Here is a 24,771-nt window from a genome sequence, read left to right as displayed (position 1 = left end):
AGGGCAAACTTCTGTCAAGGAATTAAGACCCATGAATGGAATGGAGAAAGCATTTGATTTTAGATTCCTTTAATAAGTCTTCTAAGCTCCCACTTGAAGTCATATGAGCATGGATGAATTCTTCTAACAGAACTGAGCTCAGTGACTTCAGATTTATTGAGACCAAAATTAATGTACTTCACGGTGGCATGTTTCATGAATCTGTAAATGGAGGGTGGTTCTTAGCTTTGAGTGGCAGAGCCTGGTTCTCACTAGGTCTCTAATTGTTTAACAAGGTTTACTAAGAAGGAATGGAAAAGGAAACCACTGCAATATTTTATATTTTAATTCTAAATGAGATATTACTAGGTTTTTAACTATACCTTTTCCTTGGAAAGTCCTATATTAAGTGTAGAATTGAATTGTCTGTAGATTTCAGCTCAGAGCTATTGATTTATTTTTTTTTTTTAGTTTGCTCAATTAGTCCTTATTCAGATATTGAAGATGAAGTTTACCATGTTACACAGCTTGGATAGTTACCTTTTAAAAAACATTTTGGATTAACAAGGTACTTGCTTGTATTTGTGCTCAGTTGCTGAGCATAACTTTTAAGCATCCAGTTTCTTGAATGGAATTTACAAACCCATATCAGATTCTTAATTTTCATGGGCAGTGCAAGGAGAAAGTCATTTGGGGGACACGGGTGACTAACAGTCAACTGTAAGGCTGACTTATTTTGCTCTTTTAAAACATGGGGTAGGGGAGGTAGTAACTTAACAACATATACAGGACATTCACTTAGGAAGCAGGGTAAGCAGATTTTTGTCTGCCTGGTTGCACAGGATCAAAATTTGCATTTCCTTCTGCTGAGTAGGTTGGGCACTCCCCTAGAGATGGAGGAAAGAACTGAAACTCCCCTTTGACTGAGCAGAGCCTAGAAACCATCAGTCTGCTTCATATGTACAATTCCCTGTGGAACCTAACAGTTTAAGTGTAGACCCCTGTGAGCTCAAGCACCTAATAGGTATGAGGGGGAGAGTGGGAGCTGTGGCACCCTTGTTGTGATTTTAGGTACTTGGATAGTATGCAAGTGTCTTCTGAAATATTTTTTTCTGAATTAGGGCCTGAAATAAAACTTGAGACAGATTTTCACATGATCCAAACTCTCTAATCTTTTTTGTTGTCCACTTGTCTGGAGCAATCTACAACTATATCTGCTGCATAATTAGATAACCTGTAATTGTTAATTGCCTAATATTTTGAAAGTGAAATGTATTTTAACCAAACACAAGTCAACAGACATAAACAACCCTAGAAATCAGTGCAACTGTTCTGTAGAAAAGGAATGAGAAGCAATACATGTCCAGATGTGTTTTTCTCTTAATTTAGCTCAGTCACAAGTTAGATCTGTAAAATGATGGCTATGTACATTTTATTTCAGGGGGAAGCTGGCTTAGTAGGTGCTCCTGGCATACCTGGTCTTACTGGTTCCAAGGTAAAAAAATAAAAATATAAGAATAAAGCAGCCTAATTTTATGTATTTTCACTCTCAACATCTTTTTTGCCAGCTGTCTAATATCTACATAAATTGGATTTGAATTACATATGCAGTTTCCGAGTTGTATAATGTGACAGAGGAACTTTACTATCAGCTTCTCTTTCAGAGAAGAACGGATGTGAGGTGCAGTGGCATGAACCTGCCTATCGGTATTATTTTGCATTAAGAGCAGTTGCCAAAGTCTCAGAACTGTGCAGGTCTTTCCAACCAGAAGATAGCAGATTCAAACATTTGAAATTTGAGAGTCTCGTGATCTCAGCAAAATGAGATGAGGGACAGCACTGCTTCTTCCACTCTTCCATTTTAATCTTTTGCTTTTCTCCAGAGGTGGAATATTGTAGGAAGGCCAGAACTTGTAAGAAGAGACATCTGTATTATAGAATTTGCTGGTAATATTTGTTAAAGTTGCCTGACTCTTTTCATGATCAGATTTGTTTTCTGTTGATTGCAGCTGGCTTAACCATAGGTATTTGGAATGAAAACTTAAATGTCACATTTGTCTGTCCACCTAAGTCCTTTTAGAAAATTGTAGGGGAAATAGTTCTGCCCCTTCCAAAAATTAAGGGACTACACAAAAAAAAATCCCAAATTATTTTGTTCATGTTAAAATTTCAAGTAAGTGTTCTGCAACATGAACTTGATGCAAGGGGCTGATTTGTGTATCTTTAGGGCAGGTACTTCCTGCAATATAGCAGAAAGGGAAGGAAGGAACTTATTTTCTGCAGTTGAGGTAGCCAGCATTGAGTTCCGCAACATGCTTGCCATACTCAATTCATAGGTTCAAAGCCAGGATCTCATTGATTTCTACTGTAGGTGTATTTAAAACTCTGAAAATCATATCAGCAACACTGCAGTGAGTATCAAGATGAGTAATCAGTGATCATCCATTAAAAAGCTTGTGTGAAATGTTTTGCCTAACATAATAAGAGAAAAGAGAATTTAAGTCACTCATAAATGTGTTATTTTGCAACTTTCAAGTTTTTATTTCTTCAACATGAAAATTCTTTGAAGTAATTTACCAGTGGCTAATATTGTTGTACTTTTAATGCTGATAAGTGGAAATTACTTAAACTTACTTCTCTATACTTTCTGTTGACTGTATTTTTTTATTTTCTCTAACTGGAAATATTTGTTTTAAATTCAAATATGTGCAAAACGTCTGGACACTTAGACTGTACTTCTGAAAAAGAAGGAATTAGTTAATCACCCCATACATTGGTACAGGCAGAGAACTGACTGGTTGAGCAGCAGCATTGCGGAAAAGAACCTGGAGGTGGACATGAGTCTGGATATAAGCGAAGTGTTCTCCTTTTGGGAATAAAATGAACCACATATTGGACTAATTAGTAAAACTGCAGCTGGCAGATCAGGGGAAGATATTTTCCCCCCTTTGCTTGATGGTGCTGCATCTGGTGTGCTGCGTCATGTTTGGGGGAGTCTTCCACCCTCACTTCTTCAAGAGATGTGGAGAAACCACACAGAGTCCAGCAGGGAGCTAGTGTTTGTTCAGGGGCCTAGAAAACAAGACCTTTAAGCAGAGTTTCAAGGAGCTAAGTTTGTTGAGTTTGGCAAAGAGGAGGCCAAGGAGTGATCAAGACTGTCTTACTGGCCTAAGGAACGTAGCTGGTTGATCTTCTAGGACAGCTTCCTAAAAGCCCAAAAGCAGTGCATTCTGATGCGTGGGGAGTTGAGCGAATATGGCAGAAGGCCAGCATAGATGAACAAGGAGTTCCTGGCTGAGCTCAAGACACAAAAAGAAAGTAACAGTAGAAGCAGGGGTGAGCTACCCAGTAGGAATATAGAAACATTGCCAGAGCTACCCAGTAGGAATATAGAAACATTGCCATTCCATTGTAGCGATGAAGTTGGAAACCAAAAACTCATCTGGAATTAAAACTAATGAGGGGTTTGAAGGGCAGCATGAATGGCTTCTGTTAAGTGCATCTGTAGCAAAAACAAGGCTGAAGAAAATGTTGACCCACTGCCTAATGGGGTGAGGGACGTGAAAAAGGCCAAGAGTACCTGATGCCTTTTTTGCCTTGGTTTTCATTAATAAAGTTTGCCCTCAGGCCTCCCAGGTTACGTAATCTTCCTAGCAGAGTGTGTGAGAATGAACCATTGCCTGCTGAAAGGGAAGAGAGGGTTAAGGAGCACTTAAGCTAATTGGACATTTGCGAGATACCAAACAGTATGCATCCAGGGGTGCTGAGGGAACTGGCTGATGTCGCTGCAAGGGTGTCCTCTGTCATTATCAAAAGATCATGACAACTAGGGGAGGTCTCTGATGACTGGAAACAGGCAAACATCACATTCATCTTCAAGAAGGGTCTAGGGTACTGCAGGCCAGTCAGCCTCATCTCTGTCCCTGGAAAAATTATATAGCAAATCCTGGAAGGCATTTCTGAACACATGAAGGACTAGAAGGTGACTGGGAACAGCCAGTATGGATTCACTGAGGACAAATCATGCCTGATCGACCTGATTGCCTACTCTGATAAGATGTCTGTGTGGATTAGGTGAGACTAGTGGATATTTTATATCCTGACTTCAGCCAGGCTCTTGGCACAGTCTCCAGTCATATCATTGTAGTCAAATCTGTGAGATACAGACTAGATAAATGGACAATAAGGTGGTTGGAAGATTGGTTGGACTGTTGGGCTCAAAGGTGGAATAACTGTTCTGTGGTACAACTGCTACCTAGTAACTAGTGTCATCCCCTGTGGGGTGATACTGGGGCCGCTGTAGGTGGTTAATGAAAAGTCCAGAACTATTTGATAATCTATACTTCTGTACATCTACAAAGCTTTGAATTTAATTCCTAGATGTGTAGTACATGATGCTGTATCAGTTGGAAGATTTGGCAAAATACTGCTAGAAATTTTGCAAGCTGTAGCCTGCTGTTCTAGTTAACCTCACTTAAACGTTAGACTTCTATATGAGGAAATGACACTCTCTGAAGGGTGAAAGAATGTTTAGACATTGCTCACTCTAATTTTTTGAAAGTAATTTAGAAAATACCATATGCTTCACTTTGGAAATTTTCCAAACTTTTCATCTTCACACCTGTAAAAATCACATGTGTTGTACTGAGGCAGTGCGACTGAATTCTAGAGACTGGCAAAGACATACAAACCATCTCCTGCTAGATGATTTGAGGGAGAAAGAGAATGGTTTGGGGTTTTTTTATTAAGTAGTTTTTGTGTTACAAATATATAATTTTGGCTGTATGTCTGCTGTGTGTCTCACAAAACATACAAGTATACATTAATAAAGATCTAAAACAGGTGTTATTCTTCTTATAATATAGCCAGGCTATGGACTATTTGACAAAGACATTAATGTAGTAAGATTGCACATTAGGATCTTTTTCTGAGCTAAAAGTTATCAAATTGGAGCTTGAAGAGCATTAAAAAGGTCTTTTTATTGAAACATCATGAAATAAAGAATTCAGTCTGCTGAAATCAGCTGAGCTTGAATTAATTTTTCAAAACCTACCCTTCTGGCTTTTTTTTTTTAAATACTTGGGTAATTGGATGTTGTTTTCAAAGTGAAAGAAATTAGTTTTCTTTCAGTAAATTGTATCTATATTTTTCTCAATTGTTCTGAGTTTTGGAGGCTTTCACAGCTGACTTAGTCATATTTAAAAATTAAAATGAAGGTATTAATAAGAATAAATGTATTAAAACTGCTTCTGCAGAATAGCAGGACTGTAAAGAGCAGGTTTAGCTTCAATAAATAGTTCAGAATTTTTAAAGCCAAGAAGATCCCTTAGGCTAAATGGAAAAATGATTCTCTACTGTTAATTGACACAACTGTGGAAAACTGTTGTTTTTTTGTGGAGGTTTCTCACCTTTTTGAATGAGAGACAATCAGCATCCAAATTATTTCTTCTCTTTTAATCCCATAATAAAAATTCAGTGCAATAAAACTATTTTTAAAGAATGCAATTATTTGAAGAATGTTTATGTTTGAGTTTTTTATTTTTTTGTTTTATGTTCCAGGGTGAACGTGGCTTTGCGGGTAGTAAAGGTGAAGAAGGTGAAAAGGTAAATTATCCTGTCCATGTTATTTATTTTTTCGGTATAACAATTTGATATATGGCCAACCAAGTAGAGCTTTGTTCTGAAGGTCTTCATTAACTCTTTCATAAATAAAATTCTTATTTTTTTGATATGTAAATGATTCCTGAAATGCTCAAGAACAAGAAGGGTTTTTTTGTGTGTTAATCAGTGTCATCAGTGCTTCTTTTAGACACACTTTTTTTTTTAAAGAAAATATTTAATAATGAAATGTAACAGAACTGTAACCACTGGACTCCAGTAGTGTCTACTGCTATCTTATTTCTATGGTAACTAGTAAATGTTTATTTATACAGTATGAAATGTATGATGAAATGATGTGTAAATATTTATAGTACTTAATATTGCTTTTATGCATTACAAATGCACTTTTATAGAAACTAATTCTGTTGATAGTAACTATTAAATATTTTACAAACTTTTTTCCTAAGAACGTAAATTTACTGCAGTAGCAAAATTTAACATTTGCTACAGCATAACTGACTGCTAATTTAAAAAGGTTAATTTTCACTGATATGTTTCTGTGTACCTACACAGCAGTTAACATGAGTTTTGTCTCCTGCACTCATCTGACTCTGAGTGAATTGACTTGACTGAATTGGCCAAGCTGAATGCTGGTGCATTTACCTCTTCCTCAGACTGAAAGTTCAGTCCCTTTGCCTGATGGACTGGTGTGTTGCCCTAAGGACATTCTTAGTCTCCTGACAGCCATAAAGTGATTCCAAGTGTAAATTCCAGGAGAAGCCTCTCCTTGTTCTTCACCAGTGTGTATCGGAAATGGAGCTTGAAGCAGTTTATCCTGGTTGCAGATGCTCTGCAGTGGTCAGAAGTTGTTCAAAAGCTTGTGCACTAAAATGGGAACAAAACTGGCACTGTGGAAGGCTGTTTTGGCTGACAAAATGCCAGTCTGGGTCACTGTAGATGATACAACCTAGTCTTCTTGTCTGGATTCAGACAAGTAGGTCTTCACAGGCAAGTGTGTGTTGAGGGACAAGTGGAAGGAAGAGCCTGTTCTCAGCTTGCCTGATAGGAATTAAAGTAACAATGGTGATAGTTTATGGTTGAAACTTCAGCTCCTAACCATGCTACTGCCTGCATACTGCTTTTTTACTATTTTTGGCTGATTTGGATTAGGCAATCTGAATTAAGAGTCTTTTCTTGGATCGTAGACAATTTCTCTGTGTAAATAGTTTCTCTGTGCTTCGGCTCACTGCCTGAAAAAGGTGCAGAAAAGAATTTCTGCTGAATTTATATATCATAAAGATGAACGATGAATTTATATATCATAATAATGAACGTCATTATTAGCAAAAATTTGACATTGAAGTGCCTACCTCGAACGAACATCACATTGTTTGGCTGCCAGTCAAGGAGTTGAAGCAGATGTACATTTCTCGTTACTGTAAGTTATTCAGCTTCGTTCTGTAAGTTTGCTTGATAAATCAAGCATGTTGGCAATTCATGTTCATGATGAACTGACCATGTTCATTAGACTTTGGAACGGGCTGCCCTGGAGGTGGTGGAGTCACCATCTCTGGAGGTGTTTAAGAAAAGACTGGACATGGCACTTAGTGCCGTGGTCTAGTTGACATGGTGGTGTCAGGGCAACGGTTGGACTCGATGATCCCTGAGGTCTCTTCCAACCTGATTGATTCTGTGATTGATTCTGTGATTCTGTGACAGCTATGGCTATTCTGGCAATATTCAGATTGAAGAAAATGGAGAGTAGGTGGCAGCTTCTGAATTTTAAAAAGTGCAATATATTTGTGAGGCTGCTTTGGACATGGGTATAGTCACTCACCTACCATACCTCTTCAGAAGTGTCAGCCAGCTTTCCAGTGTTCATATTTTAAAGAAAGCATGTTGTGGATTGATAGGATGTAAGCAGAGTTAAAATTGTGGAGGAAGTATTCTGTAATCAGGAAGGAAGAAATGTCAGAAGTAAAATGCGGCATCCATAGCAACTAACATTTATAATGTGAAGATTCATTCTCTAAAAAAAGCACTTGTTAAGCTGGAGTGTTTCTAACTCCACTGACAGATCTTATTTCCTTGGTGGCATCATTATTCATCAGTTCTGAAGGGCTTGTGGATTTTTTTTCTTTTTTTTTTTTTCATAATTGCTCTGCAGCTGTGCTGTGCTTTCCTCAAGTTTTATGAATAAATTGTGTTTGGACACAAGCACGTGGTTCCAGCTGTTGCTGCCACTCTCTTTGCTTGATTTCCCTTATTTTAAGGCAGAGGTAAAATGACCCAACCACTGATAGTCACATTTTTCTTATCTAGAAGCTGGATCAGCACATTTAGACCATTTTTTTTCTTTTTCTCTTGTAACTTCAGAAGTTAATTAAAAGATCCAATTTAAAAGTATTTCCAGTGTAACTATTAACAATGTATTCAGCTGTCCTTCAAATAAAAGGAAATACACAAGTGGAAGTATCTTTACTTACCAGTGATCACTCAAAAATAATTTGGGACAGTCTCATCAGAAACTACACGTCATGATTTGTGAGGAGAGTGTGTTTTAAGATTACGGGAAGTAGGTCTCAGCCTGGGCTTTAACAGTTACTCAGTTTAGCCTTAATTCAAATTGAATTCATTATTGAAGAACAACAATGCTGAGTTTCCAGTGACTGAACTCCAGTATTAAAAATGTATCAACACCTTTGTATTTTAACATAGTGTCACAAAATAAAATAGTTCTGTACTAACTTGTGACAAACACAATTAAAAAGCCTGGAACTTAAAATTTTATTTTTTGTAATACAAAAAACACTGCCCCATCTTGCATATCAAGGAACAAGATAGTGTTTGCCCAGTCTCTTTTGCATATCACGTGGAGTGGGACACAGCTGCCTAAACATGGGGTGTTTGCCATTCCAAAATCTCTATAGAGGTACATTAAAATGAACAATCCTATATTTTTGTTTTGGTGACCATATCTTTCCATAGGGTTGAAATCGACTCAACCTTATACTTATTGGTTCACCAAATTAAACTGGTTGACTAGTTCTGCTTTGGCAGAGCAAACTTTGTGGACATCAGGGAGAAGTAGGTAACTGAGGTGGAAGTGAGTGATCGTATGTGAATTAAAGATACAAGAGGCATCTATAATTCAAGCTTTGAGGGAGATTCTTTTAGGCTGTTTAAAGGTTTCTTTGCCACACTTGTTTCTTCTTGAGGAATCCAGAAGTCTTGTTCCACCTTCCTCCTTTTTTCTTGGTCTCAAGTTGAATTTTGTTCTCTCTTACAGAGGCCAGTAGTGGTAAGGGAAGCTACAGAACTGCGTGTGCAGGTGTTATGCTGCAAATTTTCCCTCCATGGGAAATACACTCTCAGTGTAAATTTGTTTTAATTCTCCTTGGTATTCTGCTTTCTTTGTGTTACTTAGATAATGACATTGCCTTATATGATAGTCTTATAGCTGCAACAAAAACATTGGTCTACCCTTCTATAGCATGACTGGAAAAGTATGCACTGAGAGCAGTTTTAATTGGTTTGCTGCCAGGAAGGCAGACAGTATCAAGTGGATCCATCCTCCTTCTAATACTGTTCATAACTGTAATTTTGCTGTATGGGATAGAAAGTATGAGTACTGAATTTTATGATGATAGGAAGTCAGGAGGGACTGATAATAACTATAAGAAAGCTTTAAAATCCAGAATGTTCTTGGCAAATCAGAGATGTAGCCTGTAAAAATTAGGATCCAATGCAGAAGGAACAAGTGCAAGAACTACCTGTAAAGGAGAATAAATCTGAGCTCAGAAAAAACAAATAGTATCTACTCAGAAATTAAAATCTGAGGATTATTTGGATCAGAAGCTGAACACAGGTAAATGAACTCAGGCAGTTGCAAATGGAAGACTCTTAGTAAGATGTTTTAAAGGGGAATATTGTCTGCAACACTAATTAAATAGCCCTGTGCTGTTAGTGTTGGTAAAGTTTTAACGTACAGGATGTTGAAAGGAGAGCACTGAGAACGACTGGTGCTCAGGAGCACATAACCTTTGAGGAAGGATTGCATGAATGAAGATTACCTAGTGTAGAGTCAGCTGAAAAGAAATATGTAAACAGTCTTCAAATACATAACACTGCTGCGGAGAGGAAGGGAATGGTGTATTTGCTGTGCCCATAGTAGATAACATGCAAAGCAATGGGCTGAAAGTGCAGCAAGGAAGATGCTGTGTAGCCATTAGAAAAGGGTTTTTAATTTTAACACTTTTATTTATTATGGAAGTAATTTCCTCTTCCAGTGGTCTGTACTTTTTATCCTGGTTACAGAAAAGAGAATAAACTAAAGAAAGGCTTGCTTCGTGAAAATACAGGAGATCATATTATCTTAAATGATCCTCCCATTTTCTGTTAATAGCATCAAAATTATGCAAGTTGTCACTTATACTGATTTCTAACTGGATAAGCACAGAGGACAGCAAGACAGTTTCTTTTTCAATGTACATCCTTGTTTGTTTTAATGCCTAGTTAATACTTTTCTGTGATAGGACAGTAAAGCCCAAGGGGGTTGTGCAGCCTCTTTTCCTGGAGGTTTTCGAGACCAGCCTTGAGCAACCTGGCCTGACCCCATAGCTGACCCTGCTTGGAGCAGGAGGTTGACCTATAGACCTCCTGAGGTCACGACCAGCCTCAATTATCCGATGATTTTATGAATAGTGAACATGAATGTGATATTTTTCTGATTTGGCACATGTGTTCACATTATAAATCCACATAAAAAAGAAGAACAATAAAAAGTGATAATGGTTTGGGGTTTGGGATTTTTTTTTTCCAAATATTGTCGGGGTGGAGTGTGAATGTATATTTAATTTATAGTGCGGACTAATATTGTTCACCAGAATATGTTATAGGCAGATTTTTTTAAGATGTGTATATATATTCACACACCTTTGTTTTGGAGCATCACATCTAGGGGTGACCAGTGCCCTTGCTTAAGTACCTGATTACCTGTCAGCTGATGCTCTCATCCTTATAGAAGCTGTTGTGGAACGATTGTTTGGGTAGCATTGTACATGGTTGCCTGGATGATGGGCGTGTATGCATTGTCTGGGATGTTTTTAACTTAGGTTTGCTGAAACCCTGTGAAACAGTTTATTTTCCAATACAAATAGTTACAAAATAAATTGTTCAACATAAATGAAATCTAAAGATGTCTTCAAAATTTAAGTACCAAAAAAAGGAGAATCTTAAAATTTATTACTATGAAAATTGCCATGCAGCTGTTGGGTTGTCTGATCACAGATCCATTCACCTGAGCTGTGGCAATTCCCACAGCTGAACATCTGTCCCTGCATCTTCTAAATACAGTTTTATTTACAAGGTGAACCCCTTGTTTCATTTTTACAACCTTTGATGTATTGCTATTTTCTTCTTTCTTTTTTATTTTTGACTACTTTCTTCCAAACAGTGTCTCAATGTAAAGCAATTACTTTCTGAAAAATAAAATCAGTGTCAGTCTTTGGCAATTCAGAGAGTCAGGCACTGAAATCAGTGACACATAAAATAAAACTTGCCTTTCCAGTCAGCTTGTAGACAGAGTTTCTGAGACAGAGTTCTAACAATCAGAGATCTCTGATCCTGGTTTTGATATGTCTGGGAATACTGTAAATACAAAATGGTAAAAAAGGAATAAAATATGGAATAGGTTGATACAGAGGATTACATGCAGGGAATTGCTGTATAATGCACCAACAAGAACTTGAGCCTTATAGAAATTGCAGTGCAGTGAAATTACATGTGTTCCTGCTTCGAGTATCTCACAAGCCTCCAAGTTGGAACAAAAAGCACAGAACCCCCAAAATAACAGATTTTAAAGCCAGGGAAAAACCTGATATCAAAAGGGTCCACAAAATGGGCCTCCCCTCTAACAACGACGTTAGAAGCACCAGGTTTTCCTAAAACATGCTTGAAGCTATGTCACAAAATTTGGTGCATCATTTAATAACTGTCAATTTACTCTAAATGGAGAAATTCAAAATCCACCAAACAAAACCAAAGGGCAGAGTCTTAGCTCAAGCACCAGTTGGTCTGAGTTTCTTAAATGCAGCCGTTGAATAGGAGATAAGTTATCTAGTTATACATTGTCACTAGCAATTTAAAAAACATTAATTTCAGACATCGCAATACCTAATTATAAATGTTTTATCTTTCTCTCAGGTAACCCTTGCCTCTCCAGCAGTCACCTTCTGTACTGTAATTTGTAGCTTCTTAATTTGCTGAGGCAAGATGTTGAAGTGCTTCAGATCAGATGAGTGGGCCCATACAATGTTTTGAGCTTGGCAGCTGTTATGAGCTTAACCAAGACATGGACTCTAAGTTAGATCTGAGATCCTGAAACTGACAGAGGTTGAAATCTTATTTATTGTTATTTATTTTGATACTTGGAGTATGTGCATCGCTTGAGAGTTGAAACTGGCCTAAAGCCTGTTAGTTAATCAGACAAATAACCTCTGAGGTGCCTTTTTCCTTTGTTAAATCTGTAATTCATTCTGTTTTATCTCCTGGCTCTTGCTTCCTTTGGTCGCTTCAGCTAGTACTCTTTACCCAGGTCCCCCATTTTTCTGTCATCTTGTCTGCCTTCTTGGTTAGAATATGTATTTGCTGTACTTCACAGATATGGTTCTTTCTGTGATTGAGCTGAGAATTCAGTTTTGTGGGACACATGGAACCTGAACACCGTATAAATTTCATAATTTGGTAACGTGTGGAACAAATCTATATTTTGTTTGGAATAGTGGTGATAGAAAAGCCAATACATTTACATGTTAATTATAGCTGAGCAAACATGACTGGATTGTCACTAATAGATAGTAGTGATTTCACAGAGCTGGGAAACGTGAATTCCTTGCCTCACTTAGCTGCTTCAAAATACTGGTATAAAATCCCTGTTTCTGTTTTAACTCAGAGAGGCAAGTAAGGTATGCTATTATGTAGACTAAATAGCAGTGCTAGTTGATGCCTCAGAATTTGTGAGTGATAGAGTAGGAGAATGGCTGTGCTCTGGAGAGGGAGTCTTCAATTGCAGTTTTCCTTGGCTGGTTGCTTTCTTTTATAAAGCATATTCCCCTCCCATCTCACACTAAATATTTAGAGGATTTTAAAACTGGATGTCTTTGGAGCTGACTATGTAGCAGCATATGTGCAGTGATATGCATTTGTGAACACTTGATCTTTGGTAAAATTATTTTACTGTAACTGATACTCCTCAGTAAAATGATATAAATAAAGTTGCATGTATTTGACTAAGGGAAACTTTGAGAGTAAACCATAATCAATCATTATTTCCAAAGTTTCATCCTTTTATCTTTACTTTTTTATCTTTTGATTGTACTTTTGCCTGTGTATATGCATGAGAAGAGAGAGTCTGGGGCTTGTCTGTGATTCTGTGATTGTCCAGCCTAAATGTAGAAAAAATTGTCATCTGCTTCATTTTCATCTAAACGCAGGATGTTCTTTGTATATATTTACTATTTTGTGAAGTACAATTTGAATTATCCCAGGAAATAGGGCTTCCTCTATTTCCTTTAGAAGAAAATTCCTAATAGATCTTAGTGTCAAGAAGATTTCCTGGAGGTTCAACATTTACTACTTCTTCCTATCACACCTAATAAAATACTTCTCTGTCTATCTTCCATCCATTCAGAACATACAAGGCTGTAAACTTCCAGTGTGTCCCCAGCTGTAGTCTTTTATTTCAGAGTCTTCAATATGCTTTTCTTAAGCCAAAGTAAATGAAGATGGAATCACTTTTCCTTGCTAAGATCCTAGTTGAAGGTAGTCATTATTTAGTCTTTCTAATATTTTGATGTCTGTACCATAAATCTCAGTGATGAAAATGGTCCATATAAGACAGCTCAAGTACTGGAGAAGCCTCCGATCTGCATGAAAAATAAAAGCTATTATTCTTGGATAAAAGACAATCATGGACCTCAAAGGTCTATAATTAAAAATACTAAAAAATGACAATAAAGAGAAGCATTTAGTAACCCTCCTGTGTATTAGTACAGTGCTCCTGTTTGTCAGCTGTAGATTCTGCTGGAAATGCTTCAGTCTGAACAAAAGATTAGAAGAGTAAATTCAGTAAGGTGCAAATCTTGATGTAACCATGGCCACTGCATATACAGACCTGTTAGTCTGAATGTTTTTTGGAGTAAAGGAGGAACATGCATTTTGCATTATAGACTAAGGGTCCAGTTCCCTAGTTTGGATGGTGATGGAGTCAGTGCCACTCTGCTGAAAATGTGGTTTCTTACCTTTGCTAACCATCAATACAGATCTTTTATTGGGGCAGGGCGGAGATTTTCTGAAGTCCTTTAAGTCCTATTTCATGCAGTTGAGACTGGGTGCTTTACCAGCTGGATGTAAATGTGAAGTGAGTTTTTTCATACTTGTCTCCTAATGCTATATAGGGAAGCATTAGAGTTTTCTCTTTCTCATCTTGTATCTATTTAGTCACCTGTTTGCACCTTTTAAGCTTTGGTGTTGGGGGGAATGTTTTTCTCTGCTTTGCTTGTACGATTGTTCTGCTCTGACATTGTGGGTATTTAGCATTTTAGAATTTTTTTCGTTATGTCATATAAGGTTAAATTTTGTTTACAAGACAGCCATCTCAATGAATGGGCGTGCAAGTGTTTTTATTTGACAAATTTATTTTTTTATTACCAAGCAGATCATATACGATCACAGAGACACCTGTACACAGATATTTTAAGGGAAAAGTGAAAGCATATTGTTAATTCTACAGGAAGTAGAATTACTCTACCTGTAATAAAAACAGTCACATTGGCATTTATCCTAGTAAGCTAAACATCACCAGTGTTTATCCTGTAATTCTGTGGTATTTGGCTTAATCTGGCCATCTTCATACTGTTTAACTCTCTTGCCCTTTGAAACAGGCTTAATCCAAACTGCCTGTTGGGAATAGTCCCTAGTCTGTGCTAACTTTTGAACAGTGCCTGGGAATTATATGGGGAAATGCTAATTAGATTCATTGAAATGTCTCCAAGAGGCCTTCACAGCTGGGGTGTATCAATTTAATGATATAGATGACCAAGTTCCAGGTACCAAGCTGTATCACTGTTTAATTTACTTACACGTACCCATTTGGCCAGATTAAAGGCAGCGTCCTGCTTCTAACGATAGCAAGGAGTGGTGCCCAGGGAAAAGCATAAGGACAAAGTAAGCAGGTACAGTGCTTCTCCTCAGGTTCTCTTCCAGCCTCCAATTGTTTGAGACTACAACCTCAGCCAGATGTGTTTTCAGTGAATTTAGTAGCCTTCAATGGACTTCTCTTCCATTAGTGAGTGCAGTTTTCGTTTGAATTCATGTAAACTTTAAGCATCTGCAATATCCTGTGGTGAGGAATTATGCCATTTATCTTTGTGTATGAAGAACCACTTCCATTTGTTTATTTGGAACCTGCTTCCTCTTAATTTAATTTGGTGTCCCCTACTACTTCTGTTGGAAGATTCCTGTTCTTTTCAGTATCAATCAAGAACCAATAAGCATCTACCATGCATTCCTGAGCTGTATCTTCCAAATTGAAGAATACCAATTTACTTAGTATCTCCTACTATGAAAACTGTTCTGTATTTGATCATCCATTGACAGGACAAAGGACAATGGGTGCAAGCTGGAACACAGGAGGTTCCACGTAAATATGAGGAAAAACTTCTTTACGGTGAGGGTAACTGAACACTGGAACAGGCTGCCCAGAGAGGTTGTGAAGTCTCCTTCTCTGGAGACATTCAAAACCCGCCTGGACGCGTTCCTGTGTGACATGATCTAGGTAATCCTGCTCCGGCAGGGGGATTGGACTAGATATCTTTCAAGGTCCCTTCCAATCCCTAACATTCTGTGATTCTGTGATCCTTACTAGCTGCCTCTGGATGTTTTTGAGTGGTAGAGTGAAATTCTTTGTTTCATTCTCCGTGCCTTCCTGATATGTCCTCACATGGAACTTCCTTTTTTACCCTCTCTTTAGCATTGAGTGTGGCCTCAAGATCTCACTCTTAAGTTATTTTGAATTGACCATTACCAGTCACTGCATTTAGGAAGGTGTGATTGTGTTCACAGAGGTTATGGCTGTGTATGGAACATAAGGATTTTACCATCTTCATAATTTTAAATATACCTGCACCAAACTTTATTTGTCCTTCTTTTGCCATGCCATTTCATTTCATCATGCCATTATTGAGTTTGTCACGGTTCATCCTCATCTGTTTTATCCTGTATAATTTTGTATCATGACCAGATTTAGTCATGTACCTCAAAATGGTTTTCTTTGAGGTTTGAGTGTAAACAATTCGTGTCTTGCTGAGAACAAGATTGGTGGAGGAGAGAAGTGACTTTGCCAATACCTAAATTCTGATGTGAACTCTCAAGCTCTTTCTGCCTTGGATTAGAAATATAATATTTGACAGGTGCAAAAGTATCTTTTTCAGTCAGACTTCTCTCCACCAAGATTTGGTGTAATCTTAAGCTCTGAAAATGGCCACTTGCACATATTTAGTGCAATTTACTTCAGTCCACAAAGCTCTTCAAATTCCCATTGATCCCACAAGGTAGGAAGCTTCTTGCATGGTAGGCTCAGATGTAGAGCTCTAGGCAAGAAAGCACATGCAGTGCTCTGCAGAAACAGCAAAGCCTGTTCTGAACGAGCCATCTGGGGTATCAGCAGCTTTGCAGCTTCATTAGTGGGCACTCTGTTGAGATACAAGGTTAAATAGCATGAGCAGAGTGCCAGGTCATTTGGATGTACTGCTTCCAGTAACAGTTACTTCTGTTACTCCAAGTGCCACCTTGGAGATTTCTGTGAAGACATATCCAGAGATGGATACCATTACAGCTGTGGATGCCTAGAAAAGATGTACTAGTTTGGAAACAGCTAAGGCTGTAAACCTTTTGAATGGTAATTTTGACAAATGGTAATTAATTTAAAATCAATGTAACAATTTTTATCTATAAGGAGTCCTGCACATTTAACATCTGAGAAAACATTCTGGAGGAGCAAAGAAATATCCACTGGCAGTGGTACAGAGCACAGCATCATCCTCTCCCTACATAGACATGTTGAGGTTCCAGTTTCCATTTAACAACCCTGAGGGTTGTGTAGCACCAGGGGGGTGAATGCTGGGGCTTGGGTCAGGGCACTTATGTGCAGGAGAGAAGGTAGAGATGGGCATTGGACCTTGAGTGGGCTACTTGGGGAAAACATGAAGAATGGGTGGTGTATGTATATTTCTGAGAGAGATGGAAGAGACTTGAGTAATTCAGAAGCCAGAGTGGGGTACGTCAGTACTAATGTGGGAATAAAATCAAGATTTCTAGTGTGTCCTAGCTCTTCCATTTGACTGTGCTGCCTTCCAGAAGGTATGCGGTCTGGATGTCGTCTGTAAGTAGTAAATCTTACTCCTTTTCAAGGTCAAAAGTAGAAGACAGAATTTCTGGTTTCCTTGCTCTTCATCAGCTTGGCTAGTGAATTGCTTGTATTCTGTGATGAGAGCAAGGTATCCCATGGTCAGCCTGTGCTTTTGGTTCACCAGAAGAGAGGGGTCAGCCTCTGCTGCAGCTACCTAGTCTTTTAGCTCAAATGATAAGGCTTATTGCTGTGAATTAAAATATTCTCTTTTCTGACTCTGCAGATGATCTTTGGTGAAAGGCCTTATAATTCATTATGACAGATGATTTTTGTTGTTTACCATTTATTAATCTGAACAGACTGAATTTAAAAAAGATGATTGCTGAGTCAAAAGATAAGAAATGCCAGAATAGAATTAATTTGCAAACTAAATGTGACCTCAATTGGATTAGAGAGAGGCCTGGAAATAGCCCATCTTATGAGTGTTCCCACAAGATACTCAGAGAAATAGGTCTGACTGAAGTTCAACATCCAGTCATTTTTGTTCAAACTTATTTTCTTATCAGTGTTTCTGGATTTATTTTTTTTTGGTCTGCTTGCTATTTTTGTTACTTGTTCTTGATTATCTGTGCCTTCTCTCTTCCCTTTTTTTCTGGCTCATAACTTACCTTTCCTGTTGTGCAGACACCCACCTATACACATATTTGTCCATTCTCTTTCCCTGTTTTACTCTTGCAAAAGCTGTTTACATTTCATTAATACCTTTGCGTAATATCTTTGAGGAAAGGGTTGTCTTTAACTGGAAGTGCTGTGAGAAGCATTGGAGGTACATTGTATCATAACATGAGTAGTTCAGCTCCTTACAGATCTCATGGGTTCTGGATAACTTCAAGTGGTATCATTGATCTGGTCTTACAGATAGCCATGACTGAAAATTAAAGTAGTATCATATGGCTGTAATTCTCAATATTTTCTGACAATGTAGTCTAGGTGGGATATTTTTTCTTGATCCCGAATCCGGTGATAGGCTTAACTTTGAGCGAGTGTATTTCCTTGATTTCCAGTTGAAAGTGCACATTTACACTAATACGCTTGTATGTTTACATACATATTTATATGTGTCCTAGAATAAGTCATTCCCTTCTAGGAAATGTAATACAGTCATGAAAATATTTAGTAACATACCAAGTAATAGATTTCTAAATTAAATCATCTCTGACTTAATTATTTTGATTTACTGCAGTGCAGTTACTAAAGGAAAGCTTTCTTTACCAAGAACTTTAAGCCAGTAAGGAGGCTCTGGAGGAAGGCATTACAGCAATAGAGAGTAAGCACAACTGAATCCTTGCTGGCAGGTGCACTGTGTTACTTTAACATAGAGAACTGAATAGAGCTGCTGACATGTGAGTGTCCTTTCTTTCAAACAGCAGGCAGTTCTTGGGAGTTGCTGAGCAAAAATATGCTGTAAGACTGAGCTGGCAGGGCTCCACAGCAAGGAGGCCATCAATACACTGCAGCTGCTACTATCAGTGAGATCATGTTGTATGCACTGTTGCAGAGGATTATTCTTTATGAAAAAGAGAGTACTGACAGGTATCTAATGAGAAGAGGTAATAGGATAATCTAATAAAATAGTATTGGTGTTGCAATATTAGAAAACATCATTTAGCATAAATTGCATATATATTATGCTGCCTTGTAGTTTTTATAGGTTAGCCTCACATTGTGAGACCTTTTTAAAATTATTTTATGTGATATTTCTAAAATAGGCATGAATGCTAAGAAGTAAATTTGCAGATGAAATACATGCGTTTAAGTCAATGAGCTCCCTGAATCGGCCCTTGCAATTTTGAGTGAGTGAATATCCAATTAGAGAGTTGTTTGCAATTAGGATAAGGATCAGAATTCATGAACAGCGAGTGACGAAAGAAACAACAAAATGGATACTCACATTGGTCACTGTAGAACAGATCACAGAACCTTTGTTCATGAATATACCAAAAATAAAATTCGGTGTGTGTGTGAGCGGGGGAAGCTTTCCACAACCTGCAAAGACAGATATGGATGTTACTCCTGAAAAGTCAGCAATATATGTCTCCAAAGCACTTTTTTTTTTTTTCTCCACTTAACAGTAGTTGATGTTTGTTAAGGTAGTACTGTCAATGATAAAAACAGTCTTTCTCCCCGGTCTCCTCCTTTCCAGCTGCTTCTTCCTATCCCCAGTGTCCCTGTGCACTGCTATTACAACTGTTCGTGTGATACCTAGTAAATTAAATGAACCAGGGAACTGTTTTGACCAAAAAAGCGCCTCTGTTTACAGGGTTATATCCCAGCAGATTCTGTTTCTCCAGACTGCTGTCTGGCTTTTCTTCAGCAACCAAGGTATTCCAGAAGAACAGGCATATTTTAATGACCAGAACTTGCTGCAGACCTATATAGATGACTTTTTGGGCTGAAGAAGAACAGTATGATTGCTTTTAGATGAAGCTAAACTGAAAGATGTACTCCAAGAAAAAGCCTAAGGTGCTGCAATTACTAATGGCTCTTGAGTTCATGAAAACAGACTAAAGCTACTCCAAGGTATGTTTGGAATAGCTCCAACAAAATACATATAGTGTGTCCATCTAGTACTCTGGATCATTTGCTCCATAGATCCTCTTCTGTTGTGCTGCACTGTTTATTAATGTAGACGTACCTAGAAAATACTTACTTTGAAGAAGACCTGACATAGTAGGCATGCAAGTCAAGGGTATTCAAGCTGTTATCAGAGATCTGCACAAAAGTTAAAGAATGGTAAATTGTACAAAACTATGTATCTAATGTAGTTAACCCAATCAGCAGCTTTATGCTGCTATTTTGTACAGTACTCTCATTGGCCATCTTTGTGTATTCTTAAATTGTATTTTAAGAAACCAAAGAAGCTAGCTTAGAAGTACAGCTAATTTACAACAGAAGTTCAGAGTTTCTGTGAAAGTAAGTGGAGACTGAGTTGTCTTAGATGCCTACAGGGAACTTATCGTTGATCTTCCTTGTGTGGTGAGGCCAATATATATTGTGCACAGATAAAGAAAGTTTTGCCCTGTACCTTTTTGAGTCTTATGTACTTACTGAAGGCCAGTGTTAACTTAAACTTGCTTCTTTTGTCAATAGCCACCCAGCAGATACAGCTCAAATTTCCCAGGATGCCCTTTCTAAAGATGCTTCCATCCCCTTCAGTAGGTTGCACAAGATTCTCGCACCGATTTATTCTAGACCCACTGATTTTTCACACTTCACTGCACAGCGGTCCAGCTAGACCATAAATATGACAATTGTTTTCATGCACGGTACCCTGTGGGCTGTTCACATGGACAGTTGCCAGGGAAGTGGGAGCTGTGGATTTTGATCCTCTGAAAAAGAGAGAAAATTTCCTGCATTAAATCTATAATTACTCAGTTTTATGCAAAAGACAGACATTTCCTGCTGTTCTAGCTGTGTTTTGAACTGGCTTTAGTGAAGTCTGAGCAAGGTGTCCTTATTCTGAACACAGACCAAGCCTCCTTCTCAGATAAATATCCATCAGAAGACTGAAAGCATCACACCTTTAGATTGTACCAGGGTCCATAAGAACTTTATTGAAACCCCGGTTTCCTGGTCTAAAGCATGCGTTTCTGTGACCTTAATAAACTACTTACTGTGGTCTAAGAAAATAGACGTAACCAATACTGCTATCTGTATGGGCCTGATGAACACGGTTAATAGTCACAGCTACAGAAAACGGCATTATTTCAGTTGTCGTGTGATAAAAATAGAGCTAGAGGTGCAGCCTTTGCAGAAAAGATATAGCAGTCCGTCAGCTTGCACAAACACTTGATGTTACTTTAACCATCTGCAGAACATCTTTTAGAGTCTAAATAACAATATCAATACCCTGCCAAAACCATGAAAACATAGGTGTCTAAAAAATACTATGCTGTGAAAGCAATACTATTTGTCAACTACTGACAAGAACAGATTGGTTTTAGGTTGCCTTAGGAGACCAGCCTTGAAAAGAGACTATTTTATTCCTTCTACGGAAAAATCTTCATTCAACACTAACATAAGCCAGTATAAACAGAAACCTCCTCACTAAAAGGCAGATAGAATTTTAAACAATCGTAGCTGAAAGTCAAATCCATTTGTAGTATTTACTTAAGAAAGGGAAAAATAATGTGCTTATTAAATAACACAGCTTTTTCTTTTTGGTTTTAATCTATTGGTAGACACACAAGACACTAAAATTCAAAAATTATTGTAGAACTTGGTGCTGGAAACTTTGAGCCTGATTCAACTATTAGTTTTGTTCGAGAGTGATATAAGAGCAAAATTCTGTAAAAGCTCTAATATTTGTGCAAGTCAAAACATGTATTATGATTGTCTTGTGTCAGGCACAGTACAAAGACAGAGCAGACCATTTATCTCAACCCAAAGATATTATAAGTTTAAGACAGAAGATGGATACCTACATAACAACCAGACTTCACTGATGAATAACAAATAAATAGTATGAAAGATGATGTTTCATCTGTTGTGTAGGTTTTGTGCTCATCACATCAGAGAAGAATTGGGCTGGAGGCAGAGGTTATTAAAGGAGATAATGGTATGACTTTGTGTAAACCTTGCAATGCCAATTTGTGCACTTGTCCCTGAGTTTAGTACTTAGGGTCCCCAGCATTTAAGTATGTGTGCATGAGGACCAGCAAAGGAGAAGATAAATGATAGTTTTAGCAATGACATTCAGAACGGGTGGGTGAGAGCAGGATGAGGGAGCATTTATGAAGAGTGGAGAAAATAGTGTGATCAAGTTTGCATGAAAGTGATAGCTCTGTAGACAGCTGAAAAAGGTCGTGTCTATGGTCTGGATGTGGTTTGGATCTGAGAGACTCACTTCAAGGTTATTCCCAGTTCTTGGGAACTAATAGAATCAGTGTTTTTCCAGTGACAAAAGAGGAAGCTTTATCAAGGAAAAAGTGTTGAAAGAAACTTTTAAAATTAATTTGAATGGTTAGATATCAACAAGAAGATACTGGAAAGTTAAAGTGTTTGCTTGGACAGGAGGCAAGTCTGGAGTAGAAGTGTAAATGATGAGTCATAGAAATGATTGTTGATTTTTATATTTGCATATGAGATTAGCCAGAGAGACTGTAGAAGGAGAGGAAGACTGGACCATGAATGTACCCTCTATAGCCTTTTTACAGAAAGTGGCATGTACGAGTTGTCTGACTAAATTCCTTAGTCTTTATAGTTTGGAAAGCTTTTTGCTTTGGGATTATGAGGAAAGACATAGCACAATAAATGATGTACAATACACCAATTTTTAAACGGAAGTGATATTCCATTCATAGAATATATTGTAGAACTTAACACAGATGGAGTGAGTAAAGAATAGAATATTCATTGCTATTCATGGTGGGGTTTTTAGAGTCTTTAAAATATATTCTATGATTTCTTTCTGTATATGTAAATTCTTGAAATAAACATCTTATTGATTTTTTGAGGAAGCTTTGAGTTATTTTAGAAAGGTGTCTGTATCCACTAAAGCCTCTGGACGTAAATACCAAGTAGCATTTGCAAATGAAGATCATAATGAAAAAACTTAGTGGGTTTTCCTTATAAACACATTTTACTTGACTGATTGTACTTTCTCTGAAGAGAGCGTCAATATATTTGAGTGGATTTTAAGAATACATATGATCTTGGAGACTGAAACTCTGCTTTTGGATAGCTCATGCTTTAGGTTGTATTATTTTTTTTATTTTTGTTTATAATTAACAAAAAGAGTGGAGTTTTGGATGTAGATTTTGTTTGTTGTTTCTCCTTGACATTGAAAGGTTTGAAGAAAAAAAAAGGGGGGGGAATGATGATGGCAGGATGAGCCACGGCAGCATAACGTACAGAGGAAAGTTTGCAAACCACAACATCTAAATTTCATGTGTCAAAAAGCAAAGCCAGTGGGAGCATCTTAAGTCTGAGTACATTCGTTTGTAGGAGTTATCCAAAATATCAGTAATTTTTCTTCTTGTGCTGGCTAACATCTGTCACTCAAAAGGATGAAGTTGTGTCTTTGTTTCTTTTACCCTAACAAGTCTCTTGGATGAAAATGTATGTTACATATTATTCTACATAGTTTATTTTTTCCACTTATGACAGTATTATTTAATGTCTTTCAGTATTTCATTAATGATCTCAACTATTAGCTCTGGGAATCAGGGAATGTTAGGCAGTCGTTTAGATTTCCACAAGATAGGGTTACATTGAAGATAAGGACCAAGGTGAGATTCAGAGATCTGTAAGGAACTCATTAAGAGATCAAAGGAATGTTCACTTGTTTTTTCCATAAGTCATTTCTGGTAGCCTTGCTGTGGCATTTTCTAGATGTGAAAGAATAGAATTTGAGTTTTCTGAAGGCTTAGTTCTCAAGTATATCATAGTTCTTTAGGCTACGTAAGAAAATATTTCAATAAGACAATAACTGAGGCCACTTTACTGCCTGCCAGGGTGCCATGGAGATGATAGACTATTTTAGAAATTGGTGTTTGCAGATGTTGCAATGTGAGAGTTTAGTTTTCATGAAGAATGTAAAAGTATGCCTACACTACATGACTTGATCCAATGTGGGTACAGTCCTTCAATCTAAAGAGGTTGCTAACTCTTCAGAATACATTTATTTGTCCACTCCTGTTTCCTCCATGTTATTTGGTTTGATTTTTGTTTTGCTGTTCTTTATCTCTGAACTGATACTATCCAATCACTGTGCTTGCTGATAATGACATGGTGATAGTGCAAGCAGCTCAGTCATATTGTTACACTATATATTGCTGGCATTTGAATCAATGTTGTGTGTCTTTCAATGCCTTCATGAAAAAAGAGAGAGAATTTGTTTATTAAATTAGATAATTTTGACTCCTTAAGACATGTGCCTCCTGCAAACACTGTGATCATTACTCAGCAAGGACATCATCCTAAGAAAAGCTGAAACTTTTTTAACACGTGACTTTGTTAGGTTTTCCAAGAGAGAGCAATCATAGCAGAACTAATGTGGAGCAAATGTTATCCTGGAAGAGTATACAGGGTTATATCTGGCTCATCTGTGTAAAGACACACATACAATGAAGTATCATCAAGTCTATCTAGAGCATTTTCAAGCAAAATCTACAGTTAAGGCAATTTCACTCTGTTCTTAGATTGGTACAGTTCTTCTCTGCCTTTTCAACCCCAATATCCTCCCCCCCTCCCCTGCCAACCCTAAATCCTTTTGGCTACAAATTAAATCCACTATTTGTATTATTACTATGGAAAACTATTGTCCCATTTATACCATTCTTTCACATTTTTGAGATTCATCAGCGTGTCCTATATTCACTCTTTCCTCGTAACTTTTTTCCAAACTTTCTATCATTCTGGTTTGGAGAAGAGCAGATACCTAAAAGTTTACAAAGTTCCATGAAAAATACGATGGCCTGAACTAGATGCTGTTTTTCACTGTTCTCATCAGTGGCAAGTAAACTAGAATAATTGGGTTTTTTCAATTTGCATTTGGCAAATGGAGAATGGAGTTTAGCCCTTTAGAAATAGCTTTGTGTCACAGACTCCTGCTCACTATGTGATCCGTGATAATCCCCAGATCCTTTTCTGCAGTAGTGCTGCAGGGATTATTCTTTACTTTTTGTTTCTGCATTTGATTTCTCCATTTGAAGAGCACTACACTAACATTTATTGGACTTGATTTTTTTTGATCACTGTTCTGATTCATCATAGTCATTTTG

At 37.5% G+C, this 24,771-nt stretch overlaps 1 protein-coding gene across 1 annotated transcript in view; it reads left to right on the top strand.

Moving 5' to 3' along the window:
* The window catches only part of COL19A1 (collagen type XIX alpha 1 chain), a 202,260-nt gene that overhangs the window by 55,610 nt on the left and 121,879 nt on the right, over window positions 1-24,771 (top strand). The window contains 2 exon segments of the mRNA XM_068396430.1: window positions 1,421-1,474; window positions 5,539-5,583. Coding sequence (XP_068252531.1) covers window positions 1,421-1,474; window positions 5,539-5,583 — 99 coding nt within the window.

The sequence above is a fragment of the Nyctibius grandis genome, chromosome 1 (genome assembly GCF_013368605.1).
Source record: "Nyctibius grandis isolate bNycGra1 chromosome 1, bNycGra1.pri, whole genome shotgun sequence".
Lineage (NCBI taxonomy): Eukaryota > Metazoa > Chordata > Aves > Nyctibiiformes > Nyctibiidae > Nyctibius > Nyctibius grandis.
Note: the sequence above shows the minus strand (reverse complement) of the source record. Positions and strands in the feature narration are given on the sequence as shown.